This window comes from Haliotis rubra, unplaced genomic scaffold (assembly GCF_003918875.1).
Source record: "Haliotis rubra isolate DU_JTF1 unplaced genomic scaffold, ASM391887v1 Scf324, whole genome shotgun sequence".
Taxonomy (NCBI): domain Eukaryota; kingdom Metazoa; phylum Mollusca; class Gastropoda; order Lepetellida; family Haliotidae; genus Haliotis; species Haliotis rubra.
The window spans coordinates 21,058-32,707 of NW_025766996.1; the positions used below are offsets into that span (position 1 = coordinate 21,058).

Sequence of the window (11,650 nt, forward strand, 5' to 3'; positions counted from 1 at the left end):
TGACCACCCGATCCCGTTAGTCGCCTCTTGCGACATATTTCATCAAGAAATATCTACAAAACTGCGTGTAGAGATGCCAAACATAAATCTGAAAACAAAACTATGAGTGAGATCTCAGACTCAATTACTAATCCCCAATTATTTTGGCGAAAGATAAAGTACATCTCACGTAAAAGTGAATAACATTACAGTAAGTTCATGGCACGACAACTTGAAGAATCTCTTTGATTGGGACTCCATTCCTGTGACTCCGTAGGATATGGCAACAGCTTATCTATACCTGAAATCCAGGCACATTATATCAAAACGATTTGATTCATAAATGTTTTGCAGTTTAGATTATTTTCTTGTTTGTATCAATTGCCCACGAAACAAAACTAAGATAAATTGTTGATATCCAAAATTGTTATTATTCAGAGATAACTTGTTATAACTACAACTATATGTACAACATTATGCACAAATGTGAACCTGTATTATGGAGCGGCATTAATATATGCCATTTAGGCTTGTTTGCCTAAACTATACTAGGGACCATGGGGACTTACAGTGCCTTTGCTACCTGCATGAACCATAGCTGGATTTACACCATCCCCTCAGCCGCTCGTGATAGCAGTGAAATAGTATTTAGGTGATGATATTTCAAATGTTTATAGTATGACCAGAAATTATTATCCGTTAATCCTTTTTCATTAGTTTGTGAAGAGTTATCCCCCTTTGTTTACTTGCTAGCAGACGACATTTTCAGTGATCCTCAGTATGGATGATTTAGAGAAGAGGAAGTTGATTTTAGAGTATAATAACAAGGACATCAGATCAGCTAAAGTGATTTCAAGTAGAACAGGCATCCCTTTGTCCACTGTTTATCGTGTTTTCAAAAATATTGCAAATGGATATGGCATTAAGCACCAGGGAGGCGCAGGTAGGCCCAGAAAATTGACTGTCGGTGACAGGAGGCGGCTTGGTATTCTTGTTTCTAAAAACAAACGAAAGAGTTTATAAATCGTAAGGCTGGATATAATAATAATAATAATAATAGGCCATTTATATAGCGCCTTTCCACGTATGATTGACAGAGGAACTGTGGCTGTCTGTAAGGAGACATTTAGAACTGAGCTGCATGCAGAAAAGTCTAGGACTTCCATCACCGATCATGAAACCTGAACAAAAGGAGCGAATGTTGAACTGGTGCTTACAGCATAGACTTTTTAACTGGGACAATGTGATTTTCTCAGATGAAATTTTTGTGTGGCTGTTTCCTAATACACTGAAATTCTGGACCAAACAAACTGAAAAACCTTTGTATCAGCGCCCAAAGTACAGTCCGAAATTTAACGTGGTGGCATATCTCTGTTAGGGGCAACGCCCCTCTGTGTGTTTGAAGGGAATATGAACAGTGAGCTGTACACAGATATTCTCGAGGGACATTTACTTCCATCTGCTCACGTGTTCTATGGAAATTTTGGGATTTTCCAGCAGGACGACAACCCAAAACATCGTTCAAAGCATTCAGACCCAAATATGACATTATTAGATTGGCCAAGCTATAGCCCTGACCTAAATCCAATAGAAAATGTTTGGGGACTTATGAAGGAAAGTGTCAATAAAATAAATCTGACAAATATTGCTGAAATGAAAGAAGAGGTGGTCCGATATTGGGACAGCATGGACCACGACTTTCTAACTTCTTTGATCAGTAGTATACCCCGCCGCATTAAAGCCTGCATTGCTGCCCACGGTGACTTGACAAAATACTAACTGTACACCTGTCTTGGAATCTGGAGTTATGTTCTTCTAATATTCACATTAATACGTGACTAATGAGTGAAAAAAATATAAAAATTACAATCTTTAAATTCTCAATAATTTCTGGTTGTACTGTATCTAACAGTTTAACACACTACTGAATTTAACTGAGATGAAAGGGATAATGTCACCTCTGTTAGGATGATATTGTTTTGAATATTTATTGAAAATCAAAACATGCTGGTAGTATATAAGTAAAAGTGTACAATGGGACATTATAGGTTTCAAGATGAAATTCATTAAGAACAACCGTGGCGGGTTGAAACTTTGTTCAAGCAGATTATCTTTATCTTGCAAAGGTGCCCTGAACACAGGGCTTCTAACTGAGAATTCTGGTAACGTGTATGAATGTGATATCAATTCAGAGTTTATTAAGGATGACGAGCTAAAATCATTAAATTGTGACATTACTGAAAATGAAGTCACAGGATATAGGAGATATTGATGGTTTCATTTCTGTTTTTAAGCAGAGATTGTCTGATAATCTTTCACAAGATTGGCACTCATCTCTACATAATACAACCAAGTGTTCTAATTATATACTTTTCAAGTCCCTCCTGAATGCTAAGAAGTTATCTCAGTTTAGGTATTGCCCCATATTTAAGAAATTGTTTAACCAAATATGGATATGGTAATTTTAAACTTAGTTCTGAGACTGGTACATATAACAATGTCCTTTATGATTGAAGATTCTGTCCTTTTTGCCAAAACATTAATCTTAATTTAATTGAAGATGAAATGCATGTTTTACTTTATTGTAAAGCCTACCTAGACATAAGGAATAGGTTTCTGGATACATACTTGCAACTTCCTCTATCACAACACAGCTTTGCCAACATAACGTTTTCAACAAACATAAATGTTATAAATAATTTATGCCTATTCTTTATATAATTTTGGGGAAAAAAAAGATTCTGATGTTTTTCTGCAAAACGCATGTAACTTCTTATCATATCTATGAATGAATAAAACTGTTTCGGCTCATGCAGTGGCAAAGTGGGGAATTGTCTATTATTGTTTTGTGAATTGTCTGTGTAAAATTGTCTGTCTGTCTGTGTGGGGAATTGTCTCCTGTAGGGAATTGTCTGTGTGGGGGTGTATGGGGGTGTCCTGTGGGGAATTTTGTGGGGAAATGTGGGGAATTGTCTGTACGGGGGAGAATTGTCTGTGCGGGGAATTGTCTGTGGAATTGTCTGGGGCATTGTCTGTGTGGGGAATTGTCCTGTGGGGAATTGTCTGTGTGGGGAATTGTCCTGTACCCTGTGTGGGGAATTGTCATTCAGTGCATTGTCCCATCAGCCTGTGGGGACGAAAATCAGTCAAACAATTGTCTGTGTGGGGAATTTTCAATACCTGTGTTTTCTTGGTTCTATATTACATTTTAAAAAGTGTAGAAATATTTTTATTTCTGTGAGCGCCAGCACAGTTCATGTTTTAGATATAACATCGCTGACTTCAGATATTTTTAACGGAAAACGAATATCTGATAAAATCATTGACAAGAATAGTTTCTTTTGCTCCTCAGAATACATGACGATTTTTTATTTTATCAAAAGGGTATATTGGAAATATACCAAATACCACACAACACAAATTTAAAGGACAACAACCCATTCCCAGATGGTTAGAACATACACTACTGAAACGTGATTGGAGACATTCAAAATCTTCCACGTAATATTCAGTATGGGTCTTCTGCACTCAAGGTTCTGATGTGGCTGTTTGTCGTCACTTCCGGTCATAAACTTCAAACCGGAACTGAATTCCGTTATCCTCTCTCATCTTCCCATCCACATCCGGGTCACTGAAAAACGAAAGACAGTCGTCACAACTCTCCCATTTCTACATATTTAGATTACAATATTGAATAAAAAAGTTCGAATGAATTTATACAACGTTGCATTAAATAGACTCTCGCACCCTCTACCGGCCGAACATTATTTCAAGCGAACTCCACAGAGTTATGTCCCTTGGAGTGCTCTTTACAAATATCCTACGCACAACTTGTGATTGAAACCAGTTCGGCAAACACCGACAACATCGCGTGCGACAGTTTTCAGTGTACGGAGCAATTGCATACATTAGAAGGTAATAATAATGATGGTGAGGTTCCCTAATAATTGTGGAGGAGAAAATATGGTACTTGTTGGTCTCTGCTTGGCGCTCGGCATTAATGGGTACAACAAGGACTGGTCGGCTCGGAGTCAGTATAATGTGTCTGAGTGGGGTATTCATGCTTCACTGCGGCATGGCAACTCAGTGGGCTAGCACTATAAAACCAGCTTAAGTCTGGGCTAGTACAAGCAGCCGCACATACACATACACACGCATGCACGTCGTCATATGAGCGAAATATTCTCAAGCACGACGTTAACCCAATTTCACCTCACCTCACCTCCTCTTGTTTTACCTGCTCTCCGTGAATGTATCTTCGAAAGAGGGAAAGAAGACATCGGAATCATAGTCCCTGTAGATCCTTGTAAGATAGATGTGCTTGCACAGCGGATGGGCAATCGCTGCCTGGAAACAAAAAAAACATTTGACATCGCGATTATTACATTTGCGCTTTTGTTTTAAAGCTTACTGAGAAAATACACCGCAGTTGAACACGTATATCTCATGACATTCAGACATTGTATACTCCATCCCGATGAGATTTTCGCAACCCGTGAAGATCCAGGTTAGAATTGGTCATTGAACAGTAAGCCATAAAGGGGCTGACAGGATCGGGTGTTCAGGCTCGTTGACTTGGTTGACACATGTCATCGTATCCCAATTGCGTATAACGATGTTCATGATATTGATCACTAGTCGAAATGCAGATTCGATTATTTACAGACCGCCAACATATACACTCTTGAAAATAAGAAACGCATACGCCAAAAATAAGGAATTGTATTAAACGTATTTAAGTGTACATAAGCCGATTAAGCTTGAACAGAGATGAGGAAAATTCGGCACACCAATGAACATTTGTATTGTTGTCATTATCAGCATCAATTCAGTTCACTCACTGCACGTGTGTGGACACAAGGGGGTGTTCAGGTCAGTACCTGGTGACACCACCCCTTGCAGCCGTCACAGCTCGACACCGCCTTGGATCGTCGGATCTTTGCTTGGGGAATTCTACGCCATTCTTCCTGCAACGTCTGAGGACGATGGCGACGTTTACAATCAAGTTCGTCCCAAAGATGCTCGACCGGGTTCAGATCAGGCGATTTGGAAGGCCAGGGATGGACAGTGACGATAGGCACCTGTTACACGAGTTGTGTGTCGCCCTCTGGCGGTTAAAAAGCGGGAGGAGGTCAGGTCCCAGGATTTGGTCGATGTAGCGATTTGATGTAAGATTGCCTTGAACCACCACTAGCTCTGATCTACCCGTGTAGGACATGGCTCCCCACACCATAACGCTTTCTCCCCTAAATCTGTCCACCTGTCGAACGCAGTTCGGCACAAAACGTTCGTGTTGACGTCGATAGACACGTCTCCCATCTCGTCGTCGCAGGAGGAGACGCAATCCATCGTTGAACCAAACGCCTTCCCTGGGTTCTCCATGTCCCATGCCTGTACTCTGTTGCACCATTGGACACGTCGTTGTCGGTGTAGTCCTGTCAGTCCAGGTCCAAATTGTGGTCGATATGCTCGAATTCCCACTTCTCTCAGACGAGTTTTGATGGTTTGGTCGGATATTCTTCGAAGACCAGGCATCTTTCCTGCAGTGTCCGTTGCTGTGGTAAATCGGTGACGTAAGTGAAACACCCGGATGAATCAGTCCTGAGCAGGAGTGGTCACTCTTGGTCTTCCACTTCTGGGACGATCTTGGGTCTAATTGAAGCGGGTGTATCGATGTGAGGTGAGGTGAAATTGGGATTAACGTCGTACTTGAGATTATTTCGCTCATATGACGACGTGCATGCGTGTGTATGTGTATGTGCGGCTGCTTGTACTAGCCCAGACTGAAGCTGGTTTTATAGTGCTAGCCCACTGAGATACCATGCCGCAGTGAAGCATGAATACCCCACCCAGACACATTATACTGACTCCGAGCCGACCAGTCCTTGTTGTACCCATTAATGCCGAGCGCCAGGCGGGGACCAACATGACCTTATTTTAACGTCTTTTGGTATGACGCGGTCGGGGATCGAACCCGCGACCTTCCGCTCTCCGGGCGGACGCTCTAACCACTACACCACGGAGGCGGTCTGTATCGATGTCATAATCGAGATATGGTGCAGTGGTAGACGTTCAAGTGTCTTGCAATGTCAGACTGGTACTCCCCTGCTTCCAAACGTACAATGGCGGTCTTTCGGTTAGTAGCATTCAATCCTGGCATTTTATATCTTCGTTTATGTCGTAAATTTGGTAATGAAATGATGAAGTTGGTTTGGCCCTTTATAGTCGACATCTCTACTCACGTGTCCGACACATCACACGTGCATTACGTGGAAAACGTTTTCTGCATGCACTTTTCATGTATCGTTTTTATTTTGTATGACAAACGTTTACAAACTCATTTTTGGATGTGTTTGCGCGCAATACACAACAACCAGGACATGCTTAACGGGATTCAAGGAATTGTCTTAATGACGATTGCTGTCAAAATATATCAAAATGAACTGCTGAACACGCCTGTGCGTTTCTTTTTTTGAAGAGTGTAGTTGGAATATTGTTCAGAGCGGCGTTAAACAACAAACCAACCAACCGTCCCGACCCGTCCTTTTTGTATCCCATTAATGACGACCCGTCAAGTTATTGTGCCCCTGTAGGGTACGTAAGACCATCGTATTCAAAGTATATTCCTATATACCTGTATTTTAACAGCAGATGTTTGTTGGCGTAACTTGCAACATTCACCAGTAACGAAAGGAAAGGAATGAATCCTCCTAAGAGAGCCATGGGTGAGTGAGTATGGTTTTATGCCGCTTTTAACAACATTCCAGCACATCACGGCGGGGGACGCCAGAAAAAGGCTTCACACACTGTGACAATGTAAGGAATCGAACCCAAGTCTTCATCGTGACGAGCGGACGCTTTAATTACTAGGCTACCCCACCGCCTTGGGTGAATGAGTGAGTGATATGAGTGAGTTGGGTTTAACACTGCTTTGAACGGTACTCCATTGAGTGCGTGAGTGAGTGAGTTGGGTTTAACACTGCTTTGAACGGTACTCCATTGAGTGCGTGAGTGTCCTACAGTTGTTCCAATCACAACATGGCTCCTAACATTGCCGAGTTACCTTAAATTTTACCTCAGGTTTAACACTGCTTTGAACGGTACTCCGATTGAGTGCGTGAGTGAGTGAGTTGGGTTTAACACTGCTTTGAACGGTACTCCATTGAGTGCGTGAGTGAGTGAGTTGGGTTTAACACTGCTTTGAACGGTACTCCAGTGAGTGCGTGAGTGAGTGAGTTGGGTTTAACACTGCTTTGAACAGTACTCCTGTTATGTCCCGGCGTGTCTGCACTGTGTGGGACGAAGTCCCGAAGTGATGTCAGTCTTAGACGTTTAGCATAATCGTAAAACCCACGGGTATAGCAGTGTCACTCACTCACTCTCTCAGTCACTGGAGTACCGTTCAAAGCAGTGTCACTCACTCACTCACTCACTCCGTGCTCCTCTCACTGGGTACCGTTCAAAGCAGTGTCACTCACTCACTCTCTCACTCACTGGAGTACCGTTCAAAGCAGTGTAACTCACTCATTCACACACTCACTCACTGGAGTACCGTTCAAAGCAGTGTCACCCACTCACTCACTCACTGGAGTACCGTTCAAAGCAGTGTCACTCACTCACTCACTGGAAACTCACTCACTGGAGTACCGTTCAAAGCAGTGTCACTCACTCACTCACACACTCACTGGAGTACCGTTCAAAGCAGTGTCACTCACTCGCACACTCACTCACTGGAGTACCGTTCAAAGCAGTGTCACTCTCTCACTCACTGGAGTACCGTTCAAAGCAGTGTCACTCACTCACTGGAGTACCGTTCAAAGGTTACTCACTCACTGGAGTACCGTTCAAAGCAGTGTTTGATATGTCCCTCCCCGTAACCAGAAGAGGCCAATACCTAAGGGACACACACTGTCCCATTTCATAGTGTTAATTGTTTAACAGCGCACGCAACAACAGTCCAATAGCACACCGGCAGTCTGTAAATCATCGAATCCGGACCAAACAATCCAGTGATTGACATCATGAGCATCGATGTACGCAATTGGATTATGATGACTTGTGTCAGCCAAGTCAACGAGCCTGACCACCGGATTTCGTTAGTCGCTAATTACGACAAGCGTGGGTTGATGAAGACCAGTTCCAACCAATTTTCACTGACAAACGATGGAAGCCGTTGAATACATGCATCTAGACATCTAGACTGACATTATGAGCAACCCAAGCAACATCGTCGCAGGGGTTACAGTTGGTCATAGGGCTATTGGTTTTTTGTTTTTGTGTTTTATTTATTTATATATATTTATATAGCGCCAATATCCAGATCACCTGCTCAAAGGAGCTTTGTTTTTCCCTCGATCATTGGATGTCAGTCTCAAACGGCACAATGTATTATCAATCTCAACTCCCTGGGGAACATACAACTCTTGCAGCCACTAGGCGCACCGAGTTAATGTGGCTTTCCCATCCTTACGAGGTACCCATTCACAGTTGGGTGGACTGGGACACGTAGTCACAGTATTTCGTCCAAGTTTACTGCACGTTGCTGTACCCGCAACTAGGTGTTGCACGTATTCGTGTGGACACCATCTGGTCATATACCAACGTATTCGTGGCTTCTTTCAAGTGCACATGGTTGTGTACTGTACACTAGGGCTTGTGACAACACTGAAAGAGTCTGCTCACACACAAAGTTGACTTCAAGGTTTTTACACCCGGTCACAGGTGGGCTCGATCCAGGCACTTCATGCTCGCTGGATCACTAGCCTGGCGCCTTAGCCAGCTCGCCCACAACGCTCATTGTTGTGGTCATTGAGTCGGCGGCCATACACTACCTCGTACACACGTTGACCCCCGATGATCCATATGGACTCCGCCTGACTCTTTACTTCCGGTGACGTTGCGACCTTGACCGCTTCCTCAAAACTGGGCACAACTATGGGATGTAATGGGTCCTTGCTGGTGCTGAAATATAGATAGGGACAAATTAAAAGCATATTTTACTAACAATTCTATTATTTGCACATTTTACTTAGAAATCTAATATTTGCATATTTTACTTGCAATTCTAATATCTGTACATTTTACTTACAATTCTAGTATTTGCATACTTTACTTACAATTGTAATGTTATCACATTTTACTTACAATTTTAATATTTGCATCTTATACTTTTAATCTAGTATTTGTACATTTTACTTACAATTCTAATATATGCACATTTTACTTACAAATCTAATACAATTCTAATGTTTGCACATTTTACTTACAATTCTAATGTAACTCTAATATTTTCACATTTTACTACAATTCTAATATTTGACATTTACTACAATTCTAATACAATTCTAATATTTGACATTTACTACAATTCTAATACAATTCTAATATTTAACATTAACTACAATTCTAATACAATTCTAATATTTGACATTTACTACAATTCTAATACAATTCTAATATTTAACATTAACTACAATTCTAATACAATTCTAATATTTGACATTTACTACAATTCTAATACAATTCTAATATTTGACATTTACTACAATTCTAATACAATTCTAATATTTGACATTTACTACAATTCTAATACAATTCTAATATTTGACATTTACTACAATTCTAATACAATTCTAATATTTAACATTAACTACAATTCTAATACAATTTCAATATTTGACATTTACTACAATTCTAATACAATTTTGATATTTAATACACATTTTACTACAATTCTAATACAATTCTAATATTTGAAATTTACTACAATTCTAATACAATTCTAATATTCTAATTTTGACATTTACTACAATTCTAATACAATTCTAATATTTAACATTTACTACAATTCTAATACAATTCTAATATTCTAATTTACAATTCTAATATTTGACATTTACTACAATTCTAATACAATTCTAATATTTAACATTAACTACAATTCTAATACACAATTCTAATATTTAACATTTACTACAATTCTAATAATACAATTCTAATATTTGACATTTACTACAATTCTAATACAATTCTAATATTTGACATTTACTACATTCTAATACAATTCTAATATTTGACATTTACTACAATTCTAATACAATTCTAATATTTAACATTAACTACTAATTTCTAATATTTGACATTTACACATTCTAATATTTAATACATTTACTACAATTCTAATACAATTCTAATATTTAACATTTACTACAATTCTAATTCTATTCTGGATTCTACTATTAATTTGACATTTAATACATTCTAATATTTTAACATTTACTACTACAATTCTAATATTTGACACTACAATTCTAATGCAATTCTCTAATATTTAACATTTTGACATTTTACTACATTCTAATACAATTCTAATATTTGACATTTACTACAATTCTAATACAATTCTAATATTTGACATTTACTACAATTCTAATACAATTCTAATATTTGACATTTACTACAATTCTAATACAATTCTAATATTTGACATTTACTACTAATATTCTACTAATACAAGATTCTAATATTTGACATTTTGACATTTACTACATTTCTAATACAATTCTAATATTTAACATTTACTACAATTCTAATACAATTCTAATATTTAACATTAACTACAATTCTAATACAATTCTAATATTTGACATTTACTACAATTCTAATACAATTCTAATATTTGACATTTACTACAATTCTAATACAATTCTAATATTTGACATTTTACTTACTCCAAGCTGGAACTGATGACGATCTGAATCTGATTAGGATCCGACGTCCTTGACGTTTTACATCCCTGCCACGTCTTACGTCCCTGAATGTGGACATTCTTCTTCTCTGTCAGAGAGTACCAAACACGTACATATTAAAACGATATTCGACTGTTTTTATAGACCATCATTTGATCAATCCATTGGGAGCTTTCTTTTGAAAACAAATATTTATTCCAGTACAAATAAAGTAGTTTGTTCTACGTTTATAAAAATGCCAGTTTATCTGGGAAAATATGACGTGAAAAACATTTAATGACAAAGTAATGGTTAAATGCGTCCGCTCGTCACGCCGAAGACCCGGGTCCGATTCCCAACATGGGTATAATGTATGAAGCCCATTTCTGGTGTCCCACGCCGTGATATTGCTGGAATATTACTAAAAGTGGCGTAAAATAAACTCACTAACTATACTTCAACATCTCTCTCTCTCTCTCTCTCTCTCTCTCTCTCTCTCTCTCCTCTCTCTCTCTCTCTCTCTCTCTCTCTCTCTCTCTCTCTCTCTCTCTCTCTCTCTCTCTCCTCTCTCTCTCTCTCCTCTCTCTCTCTCTCTCTCTCTCTCTCTCTCTCCTCTCTCTCTCTCTCTCTCTCTCTCTCTCTCTCTCTCTCTCTCTCTCTCTCCTCTCTCTCTCCTCTCTCTCTCCTCCTCCTCTCTCTCTCTCTCCTCCTCCTCCTCCTCTCTCTCTCCTCTCTCTCCTCCTCCTCCTCCTCCTCTCTCCTCCTCTCTCTCCTCCTCTCCTCTCTCTCCTCCTCCTCTCTCTCTCTCCTCTCCTCTCCTCCTCTCTCCTCCTCCTCCTCTCCTCCTCCTCCTCTCTCCTCCTCCTCTCTCCTCTCTCCTCTCCTCCTCCTCCTCCTCCTCTCTCTCCTCCTCCTCCTCCTCTCCTCCTCCTCCTCCTCCTCCT

The 11,650-nt window shown here is 39.7% G+C and overlaps 1 protein-coding gene across 2 annotated transcripts; it reads right to left on the bottom strand.

Annotated features, from left to right (window-relative positions):
• Positions 1–3,400: 3,400 nt before the first annotated feature.
• LOC124283910 (dihydrofolate reductase-like) lies at positions 3,401–10,812 on the bottom strand. 2 transcript variants are annotated; one of them, XR_006900433.1, is made up of 4 exons: positions 10,710–10,812; positions 8,811–8,940; positions 4,217–4,326; positions 3,401–3,610 (listed from the first exon to the last, which is right to left on the bottom strand). XR_006900433.1 is itself a non-coding variant. In XM_046719944.1 (3 exons), the coding sequence occupies exons 1-3, from the start codon at positions 6,209–6,211 to the stop codon at positions 3,535–3,537; spliced, it is 297 nt and encodes a 98-aa protein (XP_046575900.1). In that variant the 5' UTR covers position 6,212; the 3' UTR covers positions 3,401–3,534. The 2 variants fall into 2 exon arrangements, 1 of the variants encoding a protein (XP_046575900.1); XM_046719944.1 differs by lacking the exons at positions 8,811–8,940; positions 10,710–10,812 and adding an exon at positions 6,101–6,212.
• Between the last annotated feature and the right edge of the window lie 838 nt (positions 10,813–11,650).